The sequence below is a fragment of the Scyliorhinus canicula genome, chromosome 8 (genome assembly GCF_902713615.1).
Source record: "Scyliorhinus canicula chromosome 8, sScyCan1.1, whole genome shotgun sequence".
Classification (NCBI taxonomy): Eukaryota; Metazoa; Chordata; class Chondrichthyes; order Carcharhiniformes; family Scyliorhinidae; genus Scyliorhinus; species Scyliorhinus canicula.
Window position 1 is genome coordinate 184623007 of NC_052153.1, and position 23775 is coordinate 184646781.

Sequence of the window (23775 nt, forward strand, 5' to 3'; positions counted from 1 at the left end):
GGATAGAGGATTGGTTAATTAATAGAAAGAAAAGAGTGGGGATTTATGGCTGTTTCTCTGGTTGGCAATCAGTAGCTAGTGATGTCCCTCAGGACTCAATGTTGGGCCCACAATTGTTCACAATTTACACAGATGATTTGGAGTTGGGGACCAAGGGCAATGTGTCCAAGTTTGCAGACGACACTAAGATGAGTGGCAAAGCAAAAAGTGCAGAGGATACTGGACGTCTGCAGAGGGATTTGGATAGGTTAAGTGAATGGACTAGGGTCTGGCAGATGGAATACAATGTTGAAAAATGTGAGGTTCATTTTGGTAGGGACAACAGCAAACGGGATTATTATTTAAATGATAAAATATTAAAGCATGCTGCTGTGCAGAGAGACCTGGGTGTGCTAGTGCATGAATCGCAAAAAGTTGGTTTACAGGTGCAACAGGTGATTAAGAAGGCAAATGGAATTTTGTCCTTCATTGCTAGAGGGATGGAGTTTAAGACTAGGGAGGGTATGCTGTAACTGTATAAGGTGTTAGTGAGGCCACACCTGGAGTATTGTGTTCAGTTTTGGTCTCCTTACTTGAGAAAGGACATACTGGCATTGGAGGTTGTGCAGAGGAGATTCACTAGGTTAATCCCAGAGCTGAAGGGGTTGGATTACGAAGAGTGGTTGAGTAGACTGGGACTGTACTCGTGGGAATTTAGAAGAATGAGGGGGGATCTTATAGAAACATTTGAAATTATGAAGGGAATAGATAGGATAGATGCGGGCAGGTTGTTTCCACTGGCGGGTGAAAGCAGAACTAGGGGGCATAGCCTCAAAATAAGGGGAAGTAGATTTAAGACTGAGTTTAGGAGGAACTTCTTCACCCAAAGGGTTGTGAATCTATGGAAGTCCTTGTCCAGTGAAGCAGTAGAGGCTCCTTCATTAACTGTTTTTAAGGTAAAGATAGATAGTTTTTTGAAGAATAAAGGGATTAAGGGTTGTGGTGTTCGGGCCGGAAAGTGGAGCTGAGTCCACAAAAGATCAGCCATGATCTCATTGAATGGCGGAGCAGGCTTGAGGGGCCAGATGGTCTACTCCTGTTCCTAGTTCTTATGTTCTTATGTTCTAAGGAACTTTGGGAGCTTAGGTGGGAAAGTGCAATTTCAACGCCAGGCCATCGATTGCAGAGAAATTCGACCACAGCCAGTGTTCTGTTCAAATGAGGTGGTCGGGGTGGGAGGGGAGGGATGAATTTCACTCTTTTCCGCCCTGTCTTCCGAACCACAGTCCTTGCGAACGGCCCCAGATAGACCTGCAAAGTGGTGAACAATTGTCACTTGTGTGTGTTGCAGCGTTCCAGAATTGATCTCCTGGATGAAGGATCTGCAAAAACGTATTCATAACCCTCCAACCGTAGATTACAGCCCTGAAGAAGGACAAATGGATCTGTGCGTCACCAACGGCAGTCAGGACGGACTCAATAAGGTGAGATGGGATGATCACCGCATGCCCCCACCCCCTCCACCCCCGACCTTGGCAGCCTCGAAAGCCACCAGAATAAACGCAAGTACAACTGGATGCCGCTTATTCTTTTTCAAAAAGGAAAGGTGATTCAGGAACAGAGAGCAGCACTTTGAGTTTCTACAAGGTTCGTTAGCGGGATGGACCCTCCAGCAAATTGAAGCGAATTTACATGCCATCTTTCCAAGCAATAGCACCAACGATCCCATTTTCTTCCTGTTGGCGTAGCTGCTGTCATAGAATTTATTATTCATTTCATTCACTGTGCTCCAGATGAATGATGATGGGGCTGGTTTAGCACACTGGGCTAAATAGCTGGCTTTTAAAGCAGACCCAGGCAGGCCAGCAGCACGGTTCAGCCCGTACCAACCTCCCCGAACAGGCGCCGGAATGTGGCGACAAGGGGCTTTTCACAGTAACTTCACTGAAGCCTACTTGTGACAATAAGCGATTTTCATTTCATTCATTTCAGTTCTATCGATAAGGGTAGTGCAGTTGATGTAGTTTACATGGATCTCAGCAAAGTCTTTGACAAGGTCCCACATGGAGACTTATAAAGAAGGCAAATGCACATGGGATATAGAGGAACTTGATAAGGTGGATTCAAAATTGGCTTAGTTGTAGGAGACAGACGGCTGCTTTAGTGACTGGAAGCCAGTGTCTGGTGGCGTACCACAGGGATCTGTGCCGGCTCCCCTATTGTTTGTCATTTACATGAATATGTGGGGGTTAGGATTAAAAGTGTGAGGTGTTACACAAAGATTGGTTAGGTGGTTAACAGTGAGGCTGAGAGTCTTAAGATGTAGATGAGGTGGTCAAATGGACAGAAAATGGGCAGATGGAATTTAACTCTGAAAAGTGTGAGGTGATGCACTGTAGAAGACGTCATTTGACACGGAAGCAGTCAATGAATGGTCTGACACTGGGAAGTTCCGAGGAAGAGACAGCCCTTGTCGTGTTTGTCCCGAGATCTCTGAAGGCAGAAGGGCAGATTAATACGGTGGTGAAAAAGGCACATAGGACACTTGCCTTTATCAATCGGAGCATAGATTACAAAAGCAGGAAGGTCATGTTGGAGTTGTTTTCACTGGCAAATAGAGCCTTCGGCCTTTGCACCAAGGAGCTCGGGGTTGTGGAACTACTGGAGGAAATTCTGAAGGGGAGAATCTATCTCCACTTGGAGAGTTGAGGTTTGATCAGGGACAGTGAGCGTGGCTTTGTCAGAGGGAGGTCATGCCGAGCAAATTTGATTGAATTTTTTGAGCATGGAATTCAGTGTGGAATTCAGGAGAAGAATCTTTGCCCAATTGATCTGCAAGACTGCAGAGCGATCACGAATAGCGATACCTAGGGAGATGCACCTTGTCAAATCTTCTCCCCAGTGGCTAAAACAGTGATTTTTTTCTTTTCCCTTTCTCTCTCTTCCAGTTGTTTGAGATGCTCGTCATCCCTGGAGACATAGTTCTTCTCGACACCCCGACATATCCCTCGGTATTATTCATGGTAGGAAATGCTTTAAAGTTTTCTTGGAAAGACAGGCAGGAACACCGGGCGCTGGGCAGTCATGGCCAGGTTCTGGAAGGCCATTCCAATTTTAGTTCCGTGGACCGAATCCGCGTTAGGCGTGGGTAATCCATGCGGCAGTGGCACCTCCCCCGACTCCGGGCGGTGCGTTCAGATGCCACTCTGTGAGTCTCGAACGCCAAATAATCTAGACTGGCACTTGAGCAAGAGAGTGCTCAGCTGCCAACGGTGCAGCAGTTCGGATATGATATTAAACCAATGCCCTGTCTGCCCTCCCAGCTGAGCTCTCACTGCACTAGTCAGTCTCTCCTCCACACAGTGTTCTCCTGGTCAATATTTATCCCACAATCAACACCGCTATACACAGGACAATGTAGCAGTCATCGTAGAGCTACTCATGGGAGCTTGCTGTGCATCAACGAGCTGCTATGTTTGCCTGCATTGTGACACTTCAGAGGTACTTTGTTGGCTGTGTATTCTGAGACTATAAGCAACACAGTGCCTGTATCCAGATCAGGGGCGAAATTCTTCGACCCCCAGCAGGGTCGGAGAATCGCCTGGGGCCGCCGAAAATTCCGCCCCCGCCGTGGCAGAGATTCTCCGCCACCCGGGAAGTGTCGGTGGCGGGAATCTCGCCACTCCGATCGGCGAGGCCCCTGCGGCGATTCTCCGGCCCGGATGGACCGAAGTCCCGCTGCTGGGAGGCCTCCCGCCGCCGAGGTTTGAACCACCTCTGTAACGGCGGGATCAGCGGGGCGAGGGGGTCCTGGGGGAGCAGGGGGTGATCGAACCCCGGGGGGTGCCCCCACGGTGGCCTGGCCCGCGATCGGGGCCCCCCGCTCAGACACCGGGCCAGTGCCCTGGATGCACTCTTTCTCCGTCCGCGCCGCCATGGCCTCCGCCATGGCGGAAGCGGAAGAGAAACCCACATCGCGCATGCACCGGTGGTGACGTCAGAGGCAGCTGGCCGCTGACATCACCGCCGGCGCATGCGCCGATCGGCGGAAGCCTTTCGGTCAGCCCCGCTGCCGGGGGCGCCGGTTTTTTGCGCCAGTCTTCTGGTGCCAACCGCTCCGGCGCGGGGCTGGCCCCCAAAGGTGGGGAGAATTCCCCACCTTTGGGGAGGCCCGACCCCGGAGTGGTTGGCGCCACTCCCCTACGCCGGGTCCCCCCGTCACGCCGGGTAGGGGAGAATCCAACCCCAGGTATCAGAACCTCGACCAGTTCATCTCCCATTCGCCCCCCCAACCACCACCAGCATCTTCCTACCCTCAGAGTCAGGGAAACTCCAAAGCCACGCTGGCTGAGATCAACAAACTGCACAGCCCCAGGATTGATTTGGGGAACCATTGTAACTCAAAACGCACATTTTTAAAAAATAAACGTTTCATCGAGGTATTTTCTTTGGCAGTTTAACAGCAACAAAATCCACAATCTAAATAACAAGAAAAAAAATATACACATAGTGCAAATTCTGCCACTCTCTCCCGCAGGTCCTGCCATTACTTACCCCCCTACGCTACACTAGCCTCACTTAACCCCCTACCCTACACTAACCTAACCCTCCCCCCCCCCCTTCTGCTGACGTTTAATTCTCTGCGAGGAAGTCGACGAATGGTTGCCATCTCCAGGCAAACTCTCACAGCGACCCTCTCATGGCAAATTAATTTTTTACTGACAGAAGAAGCCATGTCCGATAGCCAGGTCTCCGATTTCCAGGGCTTTGAGTCCCTCCATGCCAGCAATATATGCCTCCGGGCTACCAGGGAAGCAAAGGCCAGGACATCCGCCTCTTTCTCCTCCTAGATTCCCGGGTCCTGCGATACCCCAAAAATCGCCACCTCCGGACTCATTGCCACCCTCGTATTTAATACCTTAGACATGGCGTCGGCAAACCCCTGCCAAAATCCCCTCCGTTTTGGACATGTCCAGAACATGTGGACATGGTTCGCTGGCCTCCCTGCACACTCCGCACATCTGTCTCAAAACGCATGTTAATCAGCGCTGTTACTACTTGAGGCAGAGGGAGCACCTCTTATTTTAGCTAAAGCCGTTAGTGGCCACAGCTGTTGAAGACTGGTCATTCCTTATTCGATACAATAAAGATTAACAATCAGTAACTGGCCCTGGTTGTTTTTTTACAGCTCCGGCCACTAGGTTGTAAGATCGTTGGCCTCTCGAATGATCAACATGGACTTGTTCCACAATCCCTGTCAGACACCCTTTCAAAGTGGGAGCCAGAGGATGCGAAGAATCCACTCTCCGATATTCCAAAAGTTCTGTACACAATTCCAAATGGCGCAAATCCAACCGGAGCCTCCATGACCGCTGAGAGGAAGAGGGAGATATATCAGGTATCAGCAAGCAGGAATATTTTATCGATGGTCAGAATGCTGAACTCTGCTTGGCAGATACTCTTGTCCGGGGGGGGGGGGGGGGGGGGGCTCTTATGACATGACCCACCCCAGCTCCAAAGGCCCAACTCTCGTTCTTTTTATCGTGAATAAACAAAATGGTCCAGGAGAAATGGCCTGACGTCAAAGTTGGTTTTGTAATGCTCTGGTGAGATGCCTAGGCGTCTTTTATTACATTTAAAGGCACTAGAGAAAACCTTTTTTTTGCAAAAATACCAAATTGGAAAGGAAATATTGATTTATACTGTGTGAGAAGAGAGTGCTGATTGGTAAGTGAATGCTGATAGGCGCTTCTGTGGCCACGTGAAGGACTCCAGGATGGTGGTTTGCGTCCCTGGTGCCAGGGTCCTGGATGTCTCTGAGTGGGTACAAAGCAACCTAAAACGGGGAGAAAATCAGAGAGAGGTCATTGTCCATATTGACACGAATGACAGAGGTAGAAAGAGTAGCGAGGTCCTGCAATGGCAATTTAGGGAGCTAGGTGGAAGATTAAAAAGCAGGAGCTCTACGGTAGTAATCTCAGGATTACTCCCCGTGCCACGGGCTAGCGAGGCTAGCAACAGGGATATGGTGCAGCTGAACACGTGGCTAAAGAACTGGTGCAGGAGGGAGGGCTTCAGTTTTTTGGATCACTGGGATGTCTTCCAGAGAAGGTGGGGCCTGTACAAGAATGACAGGTTACTCCTGAACTGGAGGGGCACCAATATTTGGTTAAAAAAGGGGACAGGATTGGCAGCTAATTATTCTGGGATATAGGTGTTTTAGGCGAGACAGGGAGGAAGATAAAAGAGATGGGGGAGTTGCAGTACTAGTTAGAGAACATATTACAGCTGTACAGAGGGAGGACACCATGGAAGAATCAAGTAACGAGGCACTGTGGGTAGAACTCAGAAACAGGAAGGGGGCAGTCACTATGATGGGGGTGTCCAAGAAGGTTTTTTGGAACAATATGTGGATTGTCCGACTAGAGAGGGGGCTATATTGGACCTAGTACTAGGGAACGTGCCCGGCCATCAAAGTTGCAGTGGGAGAACATGTGGCGAACAATGAACACAATTCCGTAAGCTTTCGGATACTCGTGGAAAAGGACGAATGTTGTCCGAGGGTTAAGGTGCTAAATTGGGGAAAGGCTAACTACAACCAGATTAGGCAGGATTTGGGGGCTGTTGTTTGGGAGAGGCTGTTTGAGGGTAAATCCATATTTGGGATGTGGAGTCTTTTAAGGAGCAGTAGATGGGACAGGCACGTGCCGGTTAAAAGGAAGGACAGGAAAGGCAGGATTCGGGAACCATGAATGACCAGGGAAATTGAGAATCTTGTCAAAAATGCATACGTGAGGTGCAGGCAACTAAAAACAGATGAAGCACTTGAGGAATACAAGGAAAGTAGAAAAGAGCTAAAGCAGAGAGTTAGGAGGGCAAAAAAGGGGCCACAAAATGTCCTTGGCGGACTGGATTAAGGAGAATCCCAAGCAATTTTATATGAATGTTAGGGACAAGAGGGTAGTTCGAGAAAGAGTTGGTCCACTCAAAAACAAAGGAGGGAAATTATGTGTAGAACCAGAGGAAGTAGGTGAGTTCCTTAATGAGTAATTTAATTTGATTTTTTCAGGAGGCGACAAAAATGGTTGACGAGGGAAGGGATGTGGATGTTGGCTACATGGACTTTAGTAAAGCATTAGATAGGGCAGCACAGTGGTGCAGTGGGTTAGCCCTGTTGCCTCACGACACCGAAGTCCCAGGTTCGATCCCGGCCCTAGTGTCCGTGTGGAGTTTGCACTTTCTCCCCGTGTTTGCGTGGGTTTCACCCCCACAACCCAAAATATGTACTCGTTAGGTGGATTGGCCATGCTAAATTGCCCTTAATTGGAAAAAATGAATTGGGGCACAAAAGGTAAAGCATTAGATAAGGCCCCTCATGGCAGGCTGGTGCAAAATATTAAATCACATGCGGTCATGGGGTGAGCGAGCTGGATGGATCCAGAACTGGCATGGCCATAGAAGGCAGAAGATAGCAGTTGATGGGTGTTATTCTGAATGGAGGTCTGTAACTAGTGGTGTTGCGCAGGAATCAATTCTGGGACCTCTGCTCTTTGTAATATATATAAATGACTTGGAAGAAAGCGTAGCGGGTCTGATTAGCAAGTTTGCGGATGATACTAAGATTGCAGGAGTTGCGGATGGTGATAAAGATTGTCAGAGAATACAGCAGGATACAGATAGGCTGTGAAATTGGGCAGAGAAATGGCAGATGGAATTTAACCTGGACAAATGTGAGGTGATGCATTTTGGTAGATCCAATTCAGGTGGGAGCTATAAAATAAATGGCAGAACCATCAGGAGCATAGAGACACACAGAGATCTGGACTTGCGGGTCCACAGATCCAAGTGGCAGCACAGGTGGGAATGATGGTAAAGAAAGCATGTGGCATGCTTGCCTTCATGGGCAGCACGGTGGCACAGTGATTAACACAGTTGATTCACAGCTCCACGGTCCCAGGTTCGATTCCCGGCTGGGTCACTGTGCGGAGTCTGCACGTTCTCCCCGTGTCTGCGTGGGTTTCCTCCGGGTGCTCCGGTTTCCTCCCACAATCCAAAGATGTGTGGGTTAAGTGGATTGGCCATGCTAAATTGGCCTTAGTGTCCAAAAGGTTAAGTGGGGTTACTGGGATAGGGTGGAGGCGTGGGCTTGAGTAGGGCACTCTTTCCAAGGGCCGATGCAGACTCGATGGGCTGAATGGCCTCCTTCTGTACTGTAAATTCTATGATTCTGTGATTCTAGGACGGGGTATTGAGTATAAAAGCTCGAAAATTATGTTACAATTATATAGAAGGTTGGTTAGGCCACATTAGGAATACTGTTTACCAGGATGTTGCCTCGTATGGAGGGATCAGTACTGGGACCTCTGCTCTTTGTAATATATATATAAATGACTTGGAAGAAAATGTAGCGGGTCTGATTAGCAAGTTTGCAGATGATCCGAAGCATGCATTAGGCTTGCTTGCCTTCATAGGATGGGGTATTGAGTATAAAAGCTGAAAGATTATGTTACAGATATGTAGGAAGTTGGCTCGGCCACATTTGGAATACTATGTGCAATTCTGGTCACCGCACTACCAGAAGGACTTGGAGGCTTTGGAGAGAGTACCGAAAAGGTTTATCCGGATGCTGCCTGGTATGGAGGGTATTAGCTATGAGGAGAGATTCAATAACCTGGGATTGTTCTCCCTCGAGAGAGGGGCAACCTGATAGAAGTTTATGAAATTATTAGGGGTATAGATGGGGTGAACAGTTGGAGGCTTTTTCCCAGGGCGGAAATGACTATTACAAGTGGGAACAAGTTCAAGGTGAGGGGGGAAAGGTTCAATGGAGATGTGCCGGGGAGGTTTTTTTACACAGAGGATGGTGGTGACCTCATAGTATTTTTCTCATAGAATTTATAGTGCAGAAGGAGGCCATTCGTCCCATCGAGTCTGCACCGGCTCTTGGAAAGAGCACCGTACCCACGGTCAACACCTCCACCCTATCCCCATAACCCAGTAACCCCACCCAACACTAAGGGCAATTTTGGACACTAAGGGCACTTTATCATGGCCAATCCACCTAACCTGCACATCTTTGGACTGTGGGAGGAAACCGGAGCACCCGGAGGAAACCCATGCACACACGGGGAGGATGTGCAGACTCCGCACAGACAGTGACCCAAGCCGGAATCGAACCTGGGACCCTGGAGCTGTGAAGCAGTTGTGATATCCACAATGCTACCGTGCTGCCCCAGAATGTACTGCCAAGTGAGGTGGTTGAGGTAGATAATTAGCGACCTTAAAGACTTATCTGGATGGGCACATGAACAGGCGGTTGGTCTAGATAGGACATGTGATCGGCACAGGCTTGGAGGGCCGATAGGCCTGTTCCTGTGCTGTATTGTTCTTTGTTCTTGGCAGTTAACTATTCCCTGGCGCATTTCTTGTGGCAAAACCTTTACCCATCAGAATGCACTTGCCAGCCAATTAGCGACCTCTTCTCATGCAGTATGAATTGTTGTTCCCTTTCCAGTTACTATTCTTCCATCTGTCCTGATGAGTGCAAGACGGAAAACTTTGACAGCCTGTCCCCATTTTCAGAAATTGAAGGGCCGAAGGGCCTGTTCCTGTGTGGTGTTGTCCTATGCTCTCTGAAAGGAATTTGCAGAGGGGGGGGGCGCGCGATCCAGTTGGTGTGATCCATGATGAGACCAACAGCATAGGCAAGAGTTGCCAAGGGCTCCTGTTTGGGAAACATCAAGAATTCGGGACAGGAGTAAAGAACAGGACCTCGAGGGTTGTAATCGCTGGAGCCCTCCCCGAGCCGCATGCAAATTGGCATAGAGATACGAAAATCAGGGAAGTAAAGACATGGCTAAAGGAGTGGTGCAGGAAGGAGAGGGACGGGCTCCACCTGAACCAATCTGGGACCAGTCTCTTAGCGGAAAGGATAAATAGGGTGGCCACAAGGACTTCAAACTAGTAAATGGGGGGGGGGGGGGGGGGGGGGGGTTCAAAATACTTTTTCAAAAATAAGTCACAGGACAGAAGGTAGCGAAACAGTCAGAAACCCTACTTCAGGTACGGCAAGTGATGGCAAAACTATGAGAAATATGTTGATTAAACCAGAAGATAGAAATAATAATAGGGTGAATAAACATCATAGAACAGTACAGCACAGAACAGGCCCTTCGGCCCTCGATGTTGTGCCGAGCAATGATCACCCTACTCAAACCCACGTATCCACCCTATACCCGTAACCCAACAACCACCCCCTTAACCTTACTTTTTAGGACACTACGGGCAATTTAGCATGGCCAATCCACCTAACCCGCACATCTTTAGACTGTGGGAGGAAACCGGAGCACCCGGAGGAAACCCACGCACACACGGGGAGGACGTGCAGACTCCGCACAGACAGTGACCCAGCCGGGAATCGAACCTGGGACCCTGGAGCTGTGAAGCACTTATGCAAACGACCATGCTACCGTGCTGCCCCTGGGACAGGTTAGAGTGCACAGCCCACATTTATACAAATGAACAGAGTGTAAGGAATAAGTTGAATGAGCTGCAGGCACAAATTCAAATTGGGAGTTTATGATATGTAGCGATGACTGCTGCATGACTGTGTGAGAACAGGGGACTTGGTATACCAGGTTTACAGGATGGAGAGGGAAAATGGCAGGGTGGAGGGAGGTGGAGAGTAGTCTTACTGATTAGAAACGATCAATTCATTGGTGAGAGATGATATAATGAGGGGAAAGCATCCGGTGATGACATTGTAGCTGGAACTGTGAAACAACAAAGGATCAAAAACTGTAATAGGTGTTGTGTATAGACCTCCCTGGTGGTAGCTCTCGAGTGCTAGATTGTATGAATCCAGAAATTAGGCAAGTGTGTCGCAAAGGCAGAGTAGATCATAGAATTAACAGTGCAGAAGGCGGCCATTCGGCCCATCGATTGTGCACCGACCATAAGACATGGGAGCAGAATTATGCCACTTGGCCATCAAGTCTGCTCCGCCATTCAATCATGGCTGATATTTTCTCATCCCCATTCTCCTGCCTTCTCCCCGTAACCCCTGATTCCCTTATTAATCAAGAACCTATCTATCTCTGTCTTAAAGACACTCAGTGATTTGGCCTCCACAGCCTTCTGCGGCAAAGAGTTCCACAGATTCATCACCCTCTGGCTGAAGAAATCCCTCCTCATCTCTGTTTTAAAGGATTGTCCCTTTAGTTTGAGATGGTGTCCTCTGGTTCTACTTTTTTCCTACAAGTGGAAACATCCTCTCCACGTCCACTCTATCCAGGCCTCGCAGTATCCTGTAAGTTTCAATAAGATCCCCCCTCATCCTTCTAAACTCCAACGAGTACAGACCAAGAGTCCTCAACAATTCCTCATATGACAAGCTCTTCATTCCAGGGATCATTCTTGTGACCCTCCTTTGGACTCTTTCCAAGGCCAGCACATCCTTCCTTCGATACGTGGTCCATAACTGATCACAATACTCCAAATGGGGTCTGACCAGAGCCTTATACAGCCTCAGAAGTACATCCCTGGTCTTGTATTCTAGCCCTCTTGACATGAATGCTTACATTGCATTTGCCTTCTTAACTGCCGACTGAATGTGCACGTTAACCTGAAGAGAATCGTGAAAAAGGACTCCCAAGTCCCTTTGTGCTTCTGATTTCCGAAGCAACAATGCCTTTGGTTCCTTCTCCCAGATCATTAATGTATATTGTAAAAAGTTGTGGTCCCAGCACAGACCCCTGAGGCACACCACTAGTCACCGGCTGCCACCCTGAAAAAGACCCCTTTATCCCCACTCTCTGCCTTCTGCCAGTCAGCCAATCATCTATCCATGCCAGGACCTTACCCTGAACACCATGGGCTCTTAACTTATTTAACTGTCTCCGAAGCAGCACCTTGTCAAAGGCCTTCTGGAAATCCAAACAAATCACAACCACTGGTTCTCCTTTGTCTAACTTGCTTGTTATCTCCTCAAAGAACTCTAACAGATTTGTCAGACGTGACCTCCCTTTGACAAAGCCACGCTGACTCAGTCCTATTTTGCCATGCACTTCCAAGTACTTTGCGATCTCATCGATAATAAGAGACTCTAAAACCTTACCAATGACCGAAGTCAGGCTAACCGGCCCGTAATTCCCCGTCTTCTGCCTCCCTCACTTCTCAAACAGCGGTGTTACATTAGCCACTTTCCAGTCCTCTGGGACCCTTCCTGCCTCCAGTGATTCCTGAAAGATCACCACCAATACCTCCACAATCTCCTCAGCTATCTCTTTTAGGTTCCTGGGGTGTAGTCCATCCGGTCCAGGTGTCTTATCCACTTTTAGACATTTCAGTTTCCCCAGAACTTTCTCCTTAGTGATGGTCACTGCACTCACCTCTGCCCCCTGATTACCCTGGAGCTCTGGCATCCCACTGGTGTCTTCCACCATGTAGACTGATGCAAATTAATTATTCAGTTCATCTGCCATTTCTTTGTTTCGTATTATTACTTCTCCAGCCATGTTTTCCAGTGGTCCAATGTCTATTTTTGCCTCTCTCTTACCTTTTATTGAAAGAAACTCTTAGATCTACTTTTATATTACTAGCTAACTTGCACTCATATTTCATCTTCTCTTCCCTTATTGGTTTTTTAGTTGTCCTCTGCTCACTTTTAAATGATTCCCAATTCTCTGGCTTCCCACCAATCCTTGCCACCTTGTGTGCTTTTTCTTTTGCTTTTATGCTGTCCTTGACATCCCTCGTCACCCATGGATGCCTTGTCCTGCCCTGAGCATGTTTCCTCCTCCTTGGGATGAATTTCTGCTGTGCCTCCCGAATAACCCCCAAAAACTCCTGCCGTTGCTGTTCCACTGCCTTCCCTGCTCGGCTCCTTTTCCCATCAATTCTGGTCAGCTCCTCCCTCATGTCTTTGTACTTACCCTTATTTAATTGTAGTACTATTACATCTGATTCCAGCTTCTCCCTCTCAAACTGCAGGGTAAATTCTATATCATTGTGGTCACTGCTCCCTAAGGGTTCCTTCACCTTAAGATCCCTAATCAAGTCTGCCCCATTACACGTCACCAAATCTAGAATTGCCCTTGGAAAACCCACACCTCCATCCTATCGCCCTAACCCAGTAACCCGACATAACCTTTATTTTTGGACACTAAGGGCGATTTAGCATGGCCTATCCACCTAACCTACACATCTTTGGACCGTGGGAGGAAACCGGAACACCCAGTGGAAACCCACGCAGACACGGGGAGAGCGTGCAGACTCCGCACAGACATTGACCCAAACCGGTAATCGAACCTGTGAAGCAACAGTGCTAACCGCTGTGCTACCTTGCCACCCATATAGTATTAATGGGGGGGTTTTAACTTACACGTAGATTGGGAGAGGCAGTCAAGCACCTGTCAGAAAGGTAGTGAATTTCTGGAGTGTGTCAGGGATGATTTCCAACAGCAAGAAATCCTGAATGCAACAAGAGGATGAGCAATATTGGATTCAGTAATGAGTAATGAGCCGGATTGTATTAGTAACCTAATTGAGAGTGAATGTTTATCAAATAGCGATCATAACATGCTTGAGTTCGATGTTTGAATATTGGAATTTTTGATTTCGAAATATTCCACCTATAATGTGGTGACCAAAATTGCACTGTAAATTCTGTGATTCTAAGATTTCTTCTGCTAAATTGAGTCACATGCCTCAACAAAAATCAATATGAGATACATGAACGATTGAGGTAGCCAAAGTGTAAGATGCTATCATCTGTTTTTTTTTAATAAGAGATAGATATATTTCTGATTTTTATAAAACGGGTTAAATGGATCTGGGGAACAGGTAGGGAGGTGGATTTGAGACCAGGAGGCGATCAGCATGATCTGATTGAATGGCAGAGCAGGCTCGAAGGGCTGAATTGCCTATTTCTGCTCCTAATTCCTATGTACATTTATTGAGATTTTACATTTTATAAAGCAACGCAGCCAAGTTACAAAATAATACACCACCAAATGCAGGGGCGGTTATAAAGAAGAGAAACCGCTCAAAACTACATGAGCACAGCATGGAACAGGAGAATTGATGTGACCATCAATTCACACGACACGTGGTTGGAAGTGAACAGTGGTTTTAATAGTCTTACAACAGAGCCTGCCTGTGACGAGCTGAACAGGCAGGCAGGCTCACGACTGCCAAGCTTTATACTTCCGGTTAGTGGGAGGAGCCATGGGCGGAGCTAAGGGTGGAGCCCAGTACAAACTCCTCATCTCCCCCTATGGGCAGAGCCGCGCAACTGCTCGTATACCGAGCTTACATAGACACAGTACATCATATATAATAACAGTGTGAATTACACGGACTGTGATTCACCACAAGAATGACGTTACAATTGGCTTAATCCCATCATTAGGCACAACTAGACACCCACATCGCCCGACCAGAGACCGAGGGAGCGACAGGACAAGATCACGATAGCATGGCAGCATGACAAAATGGTGCGCATCCTCTCTCGCCGCACAGCACCCCACAGTCCTTGCAGGAGTTCAGGATAAACTTCCCGGGCCATAACAGGGTGCGCACCAATCTACATCCCCCTCAGCTCCAGCAGTGCCAACGGCACCAATGACCCAACACAGCCTCCTCAGATTCCAGACCACCCGCATCCACTTAGGAGCCAGGAACAGATTCGCCATACCCACCCTTGCAAGAACAAAAGAAAATACGCGGAAGCCCCAGATCTACAGGGAGTAACATACATTTCATAGAATTTACAGTGCAGAAGGAGGCCATTCAGCCCATCGAGTCTGCACCGGCTCTTGGAAACAGCACCCTACCCAACCGCACACCTCCACCCTATCCCCATAACCCAGTAACCCCACCCAACATTAAGGGCAATTTTGGACACTAAGGGCAATTTACCATGTCCAATCCACCTAACCTGCACGTCTTTGGACTGTGGGAGGAAACCGGAGCACCCGGAGGAAACCCACGCACACACGGGGAGAACGTGCAGACTCCACACAGACAGTGACCCAAGCTGGGAATCGAACCTGGGACCCTGGAGCTGTGAAACAATTGTGCTAACCACTATGCTACCGTGCTAACCCTAACCCTACATACTGCATAATGCAACTAAACCCTGAAGAACGGGCCCAAGGCAGAACCACTATTACATAGAAAGAAGCTTTAAGGACATTGGGATTATTTTCCTGATGTTGAACTAAAGAAGATTTTACTCACCCCGATCAAGTGAGGTAATAATTGCCTGAACGTGGCTTATCAATGTTGTGTTCAATGATCCCACCATTGTAGTGATGTACACAGATATCTAGTTGTTTAACTAGAACAATGATTTATTGATGAACATGTGGAAAGATAACAGATTACTATGCAGACAACGTTACTTAATGAGTTTGGTGAACTCTGCAGGAGCTACCCAGGTGCGACTGTCCTGTTGTACTCCCAACTGGCAAGTATCTCACATCACGTGACCGATGTCTGACGCCACCAGCTGGTTGGATGTCCCATTACTAACTATGCACAAAACTATTTGGGGTATTGTTCACATTGGCACGAATGACAGAGGTAGAAAGAGTAGCGAGGTCCTGCAATGGCAATTTAGGGAGCTAAGTGGAAGATTAAAAAGCAGGACCTCAACGGTAGTAATCTCAGGATTACTCCCCGTGCCACGGGCTAGCGAGGCTAGCAACAGGGATATGGTGCAGCTGAACACGTGGCTAAAGAACTGGTGCAGGAGGGAGGGCTTCAGTTTTTTGGATCACTGCGATGTCTTCCAGGAAAAGTGGGGCCTGTACAAGAAGGACAGGTTACTCCTGAACTGGAGGGGCACCACTATCCTGGCTGGGAGCTTTGCTAGTATGTTTCGGGATGGTTTAAACTAATTTGGCAGGGTGGGGGGGGGGGGGGGGGGGAAATCAGGACAGTAAGCCAGCAAGTGTAGAGACTGGGGATGAACATGGTACCAGGGTCAGACTGGCTCAGAGGAAGGGCAGGCTGGGGGATGTCGAACTCAGTGGGCCTCGAGGTCTGGATTGTATCTGCTTCAATGGACGGAGTATAACAGGTAAGACAGATGAACTTAGAGCCTTGATTCACGCGCAGAACTTGGATGCGGTTGCTGTAAAGGAGATTTGGTTAAAAAGGGGACAGGACTGGCAGCTAAATATTCCGGGATATAGATGTTTTAGGCAAGTCAGGGAGGAAGATAAAAGAGATGGGGGAGTTACAGTACTAGTTAGAGAACATATTACAGCCGTGCAGAGGGAGGACACCATGGAAGAATCAAGTAACAAGGCACTGTGGGTAGAACTCAGAAACAGGAAGGGTGTAGTCACTATGATGGGGGTGTACTTCAGGCCTCCCAACAGCCCAGGGGGAGTTGAGGATCAGATATGTCAGCAGATGTAGAAATAATAGGGCTGTTGTAGTGGGAGACTTTAATTTTCCTCGTATTGACTGAAAATCCCTTAGAGCCCGGTCTCTGGATGGTGAGGAATTTGTTAAGTTGTCCAAGAAGGATTTTTGGAACAATATGTGGATAGTCCAACTAGAGAGGGGGCTACATTGGACCTAGTACTAGGGAAGGAGCCCGGCCAGGTCATCAAAGTTGCAGTGGGAGAACATGTGGTGAACAGTGACCACAATTCCATAAGCTTACGGATACTCATGGAAAAGGACATGTGTCCTAGGGTTAAGGTGCTAAATTGGGGGAAGGCTAACCACAACCAGCTTAGGCAGGATTTGGTTGTATTGGAGAGGCTGTTTGAGGGTAAATCCACATTTGGGATGTGGGAGTCTTTTAAGGAGCAGTTGATGGGAGTGCAGGACAGGCGTGTGCCGGTAAAAAGGAAGGACAGGAAAGGTTGGATTCGGGAGCCATGGATGAGCAGGGAAATTGAGAATCTTGTCAAAAATAAAAAAGAATCATACGTGAGGTACTGGCAACTAAAATTGACCTACATTCTTCGAGGTGTTCCGTTACCCTCATCCCTGATTATAGACTCCAGCAATTTCCCCATCACAGATTTTAGGTTAGCCGGTCTGTAATTCCTGGTTTCCCGCCTTCACCCTTCTTGGAAAGTGGAGTGACTTCCGCAATTTTCCAATCTAGAGGGACTACTCCTGAATCTATGGAACTCTGAAAGATTATAGTTAGGACATCTACAATGTGCTCCCCTACTTCCTTTAACACCCTTGGATGGAAAACATCAGGTCCTGGGGATTTGTCACGCTTTAGTTCCATTAATTTCCTCGTTAGCGATGCTGTGCTCACGTTAATTGTATTAAGTCCCTGTCCTTTATCGACTATGAATCTTTTTGGAACTTCCGGCAAATTATCCTCCTTTTAAACTGTAAATACTGAGGCAAAGTAATTGTTAACATGTCTGCCATTTCCCCATTATTGATGACCGTATCTCCATTTTCAGCTTTTAGTGAGCCTACATTGGTCTTCACCACCCAGATTCCCTTCATATAATTATAACATTTCTTCCTGTTGATTGTGATGGCTCTTGCAAGTTTCCTTTCAGAATTCCTTTTGTAGCTCCTGTAAGGAATGGTGTAGGAGGGAGGGCTTCAGGTATTTGGATAATTGGAACGCATTCTGGGGAAGGTGGGACCTGTACAAGCAGGACGGGTTGCATCTGAACCAGAGAGGCACCAATATCCTGGGAGGGAGGTTTTCTAGAACACTTCGGGAGGGTTTAAACTAATTTGGCTGGGGAATGGGAAACGGATTTGTAGTCCAGCAATTAAGGTAGCCGATGGTCAGGATGTCAAAGAGTGTAGTGAGGCAGTGGGGAAGGTAACACTGACAAAGGAGAGTACTGGCAGGCACGGAGATGGGTTGAAGTGTGTATACTTCAACGCAAGAAGCATCAGGAATAAGATGGGTGAACTTAAGGCATGGATCAGTACATGGATCAGTACCAGGGGGCTAGGAGCGGCGGTGCGTCAATCTCGGGCGCCGGGCCTTGACGCTTGCGTCAAAGCTGCACCGCGTAAATGACGTGGCCGGCGGCGCCTGAATGATGTCACCCGCGCATGCGCAGGTTGGCCAGCGCCACCCACGCATGCACGGTTGCCGTCTTCCTCTCCGCTGCCCCGCAAGACATGGAGGATTGATCTTGCGGGGTGGCGGAGGGAAAAGAGTGCGTCTTTCAGAGACGCCGGCCCGACGATCGGTGGGCACCGATTGCGGGCCAGACCCCTCCGCCCCCCACAGGCCCCACACGCTCGACCGGAGCAGCGATTCTCCGAGCGGCCTGTCGCAAAACGCAACACGCTGTTTTAGGGGGGGTGGGAGAATCGCGTGCGAGTGCCAGGGCGGCGTGGCGTGATTCGCCCGGCACTCCCGCGATTCTCCCACCCGGTGTGGGGTCGGAGAATCGCGCCCTACGTGTCCTTGATATGTATGTCGCTGTCAGGCAGGGAAGAGATGGTCGAGTGAGGGAACCATGGTTGACAAGTGAGGTTGAATGTCTTGTTAAGAGGAAGAAGGAGATTTATGTAAGGCTGATGAAACAAGGTTCAAACAGGGCGCTGGAGGGATACAAAATAGCCAGGAGGGAACTGAAGAAAGGGATTAGGAGAGCTAAGAGAGGGCAGGAAAAATCTTTGGTGGATAGGATCAAGAAAAATCCCAAGGCCTTTTACACATTTGTGAGAAATATGAGAATGACAACAGCGAGGGTAGGTCCGATCAAGGACAGTAGCGGGAAATTGTGAATTGAGTCAGAAGAGATAGGAGAGGTCTTGAACGAGTACTTTTCTTCAGTATTTACAAATGAAAGGAGCCATATTGTTGGAGAGAACAGTATGAAACAGACTGGTAAGCTCGAGGAGATACTTGTTAGGAAGGAAGATGTGTTGGGCATTTTGAAAAATTTGAGGATAGACAAGGTCCCTGGGCCTGACGGGATATATCCAAGGATTCTATGGGAAGCAAGAGATGAAATTGCAGAGCCGTTGGCAATGATCTTTTCATCCTCACTGTCAACAGGGGTGGTACCAGGGGATTGGAGAGTGGTGAATGTTGTGCCCCTGTTCAAAAAAGGGAATAGAGATAACCCTGGAAATTACAGGCCAGTTAGTCTTACTTCGGTGGTAGGCAAAGTAATGGAAAAGGTACTGAGCTAGGATTTCTGAGCATCTGGAAAGACACTGCTTGATTAGGGATAGTCAGCACAAATTTGTGAGAGGTAGGTCTTGCCTCACAAGTCTAATTGAATTCTTTGAGGAGGTGACCAAGCACGTGGATGAAAGTAAATCAGTGGATGTAGTGTACATGGATTTTAGTAAGGCATTTGATAAGGTTCCCCATGGTAGGCTTATGCAGAAACTAAGGAGGCATGGGATCGTGGGAAATTTGGCCAGTTGGATAAAGAACTGGCTAACCGATAGAAGTCAGAGAGTGGTGGTGGATGGCAAATATTCAGCCTGGAGCCCAGTTACCAGTGGCGTACCGCAGGGATCAGTTCTGGGTCCTCTGCTGTTTGTGATTTTCATTAATGACTTGGATGAGGGAGTTGAAGGGTGGGTCAGTAAATTTGCAGACGATACAAAGATTAGTGGAGTTGTGGATAGCGAGGAGGGCTGTTGTCGGCTGCAAAGAGACATAGATAGGATGCAGAGCTGGGCTGAGAAGTGGCAGATGGAGTTTAACCCTGAAAATTGTGAGGTTGTCCATTTTGGAAGGACAAATATGAATGCGGAATACAGGGTTAATGGTAAGGTTCTTGGCAATGTAGAGGAGCAGATAAATCTTGGGGTCTATATTCATAGATCTTTGAAAGTTGCCACTCAAGTGGATAGAGCTGTGAAGAAGGCCTATGGTGTGCTAGCGTTCATTAGCAGAGGGATTGAATTTAAGAGTCGTGAGGTGATGATGCAGCTGTACAAAACCTTGGTAAGGCCACATTTGGAGTACTGTGTGCAGTTCTGGTCACCTCATTTTAGGAAGGATGAGGAGGCTTTGGAAAAGGTGCAAAGGAGATTTACCAGGATGTTGCCTGGAATGGAGAGTAGGTCTTACGAGGAAAGGTTGAGGGTGCTCGGCCTTTTCTCATTAGAACGGAGAAAGATGAGGGGAGACTTGATAGAGGTTTATAAGATGATCAGGGGAATAGAGTAGACAGTCAGAGACTTTTTCCCCGGGTAGAACAAACCATTACAAAGGGACATAAATATAAGGTGAATGGTGGAAGATATAGGGGGGATGTCAGAGGTAGGTTCTTTACCCAGAGAGTAGTGGGGGCATGGAATGCACTGCCTGTGGAAGTAGTTGAGTCGGAAACATTAGGGACCTTCAAGCGGCTTTTGGATAGGTACATGGATTACGGTGAAATGATGGGGTGTGGATTAATTTGTTCTTAATCTAGGACAAAAGTTCGGCACAACATCGTGGGCCGCTGTATTTCTCTATGTTCTATAAGCTGCTGTTTGACCCTTTGCTGATCTTGTCGCTATCCCATTCGTCCGGATCTGTGCTATGTTTTGCATTTTTGTAAGCCCTTTCTTTTAGTTTTCTGCTGCCCCTGTCCATGGTGGTGTTTTTTGTGAAGTAGAGCCTTTTCCACTCGGGGGGTATATACTTGCTCTGTCTCTCGTTAAATGTTTCTTAAAATAGTCTCCACTGATGGTCAGTCGTTTGACCCATTAGTCTCAGGATTGCTAACAGTGCCATGTGCGAGTCAGAGTAGGAATGGCAGGATAGCAAAGATAAATATGTGGCTTGAGGGATGGTGCAAGAGGGAGGGATTCAAAATTCCTGCGGCGTTGGAATCGGTGGGACCAGCACAAACTGGAAGGTCTGCCCCTGGGCAGGACCGGAACCCATGTCCTGGGGGCAGTGTTTGCTCGTGCTGTTGGGGAGGGTTTGAATTAATGTGGCAGGAGGATAGAACCAATGCAGGAAGTTGGAGTAAGGTGGGGACCGAAACAAAGGTCAGTGAAGGGAAAAGTGGAAGGCAGAGAAACTCAAGACAAAAAATAAAAAGGGCCTCATTTCATCATAATTCTAAAAGGACAATAAATGTGAGAAAAAAAACCTGAAGGCTCCGTGTCTCAATGCGAGGAGCATTTGGAAGAAGATTGATGAATTAACTGCGATGACAACCATTAACGGATATTGGTGTCTTTGGGATCACAGAGACCTGGCTCCAGGGTGACCAAGAATGGGAACTCAACATCCAGGGATATTCAATATTCAGGAAAGATGTAGGAGAGGGAGGTGGGGCCGCATTGCTGATTAAAGAGGAGATTAAGACATTAACACAGTAATAAGGAAGGACATAAGCCTGGATGATGTGGAATCTGTTTGGGTGGAGCTGCAGAAACACCAAAGGACAAAAAACGTCAGTGGGAGTTGTGTACAGACCACCGAACAGTAGTTGTGAGGTTGGGGATGGTACCAGACAGGAAATGAAAGATGCGTGCAGTAACAGTACAGCAGTTATTATGGGTGACTTCAATCTGCATATTGATTGGGATAATCAAACTGGTAGCAATGCGATGGAGGAGGATATCCTGGAATGTATAAGGGATGGTTTTCTCAACCAATATGTCAAGGAACCAACTAGAGAGGAGGCCATCCTAGACTGGGTATTATACAATGAGGGAGGATTGATTAGCAACATTGTGGTGCGGTGAGAGATCGTTTAAGGAAGAGTGACCATAATATGGTAGAATCCTTCATTAAGTTGGAGAGTGACACAGTTAAGGCTGAGACTAGGGTCCTGAACTTAAAGCTAACTTTTATGGTGTGAGACGTGCATTGGCAAAGGATACTTGTGAGTTGACGGTGGATAGGCAATTGCACACATTTAAAGAACACATGGATGAACTTCGACAATTGTGCATCCCTGTCTGGCGAAAGAGTAAGACGGGGAAGGTGGCTCAACCATGGCTAACAAGGGAAATCAGGGACAATGCTAAAGACAAAGAGGAGGCATATAAATTGGCCAGAAAAAGCAGTAAGCCTCAGGACTGGAAGAAATTTAAAATTCAGCAGAGGAGGACAAAGGGTTTAATTTGGAAAGGGGAAATAGAATTTAGCACAGGGCTAAATCGCTGGCTTCGAAAGCAGGCCAGCAGCACGGTTCAATGCCCGTACCAGCCTCCCCGAACAGGCGCCGGAATGTGGCGACTAGGGGCTTTTCCCAGTAACTTCATTTGAAGCCTACTTGTGACAATAAGCGATTTTCATTTCATTTTCATTTCAGAATACGAGAGTAAGCTTGCAGAAAACATAAAAACCGACTGCAAAAGCTCCTATAGATATGTGAAGAAAAAAGACTGGTGAAGACAAATGTAGGTCCCTGACAATTAGAATCAGGTGAATTCATAATGGGCAACAAAGAGATGTTGGGGACGTCCAGAACTAGGGGTCACAGCCTAAGAATAAGGGGTAAGTCATTCGGGACTGAAATGAGGAAGAACTTCTTCCCTCAGAGAGTTGTGAACTCAAGGCATTCTCTACCACAGAAAGCTGTTGGGGCCAGTTCATTGGATATATTCAAGAGGGAGCTGGGCGTGGCCCTTGCGGCTAAAGGGATCAAGGGGTATGGTGAGAAAGCGCGAGTGGGATACTGAATTTATATCATCAGCTGTGAGCTTCTTCACAAGTATTCGATCCGTTGGTTCCACTGGAATGGACGGTAAGGTTGTTCTGAGTTGTCAATTCGTCAACAATTGTGACGGAGACAATCCATTTATCAATGGTGCTGCTCTATAGCTAAGTAACGCGAGATAGGGATCTTCCCAGCTGTCCATAGCTCTTTTGAGTTGCTGCTTCACAATGTGAACACCTTTTTCAGCCTTCCCGGTGGATTGTGGATACAGAGGACGAGAAGTTATATGCTGAAAATCATAGGTCTGTGCAAACTCTATAACTGCTAAAACATGGGCCATTGTTGCTCATGACAATTTGAGGTATTCCATGGCGTGTATCTCTAGCTCATCTTTTGCATTTTTCCATGCCTAAGTGCACCTCATGAATCTTAGAACATAGAACATAACAGTGCAGAAGGAGGCCATTCGGCCCATCGAGTCTCCACCGACCCACTTAAGCCCTCCCTTCCACCCTATCCCCGTAACCCAATAACCCCTCCTAACCTTTTGGTCACGAAGGGCAATTTATCATGGCCAATCCACCTAACCTGCACGTCTTTGGGAGGAAACCAGAGTACCCGGAGGAAACCCACGCAGACACGGGGAGAACGTGCAGACTCCGCACAGACAGTGACCCAGCACAAAATCGAACCTGGGACCCTGGCGCTGTGAAGTCACGGTGCTATCCACTTGTGCAACTGTGCTGCCCAAATTCTTCTTTAGAATCATAGATCGTAAAGATTGTGGAAGGACAGTCCTGTTTCGCCTCAGCAAAAAAAATGTTGACTGAACTTCGCTCTGCTCTGATATTATAATATTTGGAACAGGATACTTTCAGCCAACCTTCAGTGAGATATTTTATCATCTTCTGTAAGATTTCATCTTTGTTGATTTTGTCTCTGATTAGTTTTGCTTTCTCATCTGAGACTGAAAGGGTTTCTGTCACACGATTCACGTGTACTTGCACATCCTCATCCATACGTTGTTCTTCTGTCATGTCCGTAGCACGAGAGAGTCCAGCCGCTACTACAAGATGTTTACCTGGCGTGTAGATGGGATAGAAGTCGTACCTTTGTAAATTCATCATCATACATTGTATCCTTGGTGACATCTCATTCAGATTTTTCTTTACTATCGCCACAAGTGGTGTAATATCAATTTCAACTA

General features: G+C 47.6%; 1 protein-coding gene across 2 annotated transcripts in view; it reads left to right on the forward strand.

Annotated features, from left to right (window-relative positions):
- Positions 1–23775, forward strand: part of aadat (aminoadipate aminotransferase) — a 101430-nt gene that overhangs the window by 30269 nt on the left and 47386 nt on the right. For both annotated transcript variants that reach the window (XM_038805798.1, XM_038805799.1), the window contains exons 4-6: positions 1331–1463; positions 2928–3002; positions 5168–5377. In XM_038805798.1, the coding sequence (XP_038661726.1) occupies positions 1331–1463; positions 2928–3002; positions 5168–5377 (418 nt within the window). The remainder of the gene's footprint in view (positions 1–1330; positions 1464–2927; positions 3003–5167; positions 5378–23775) is intronic.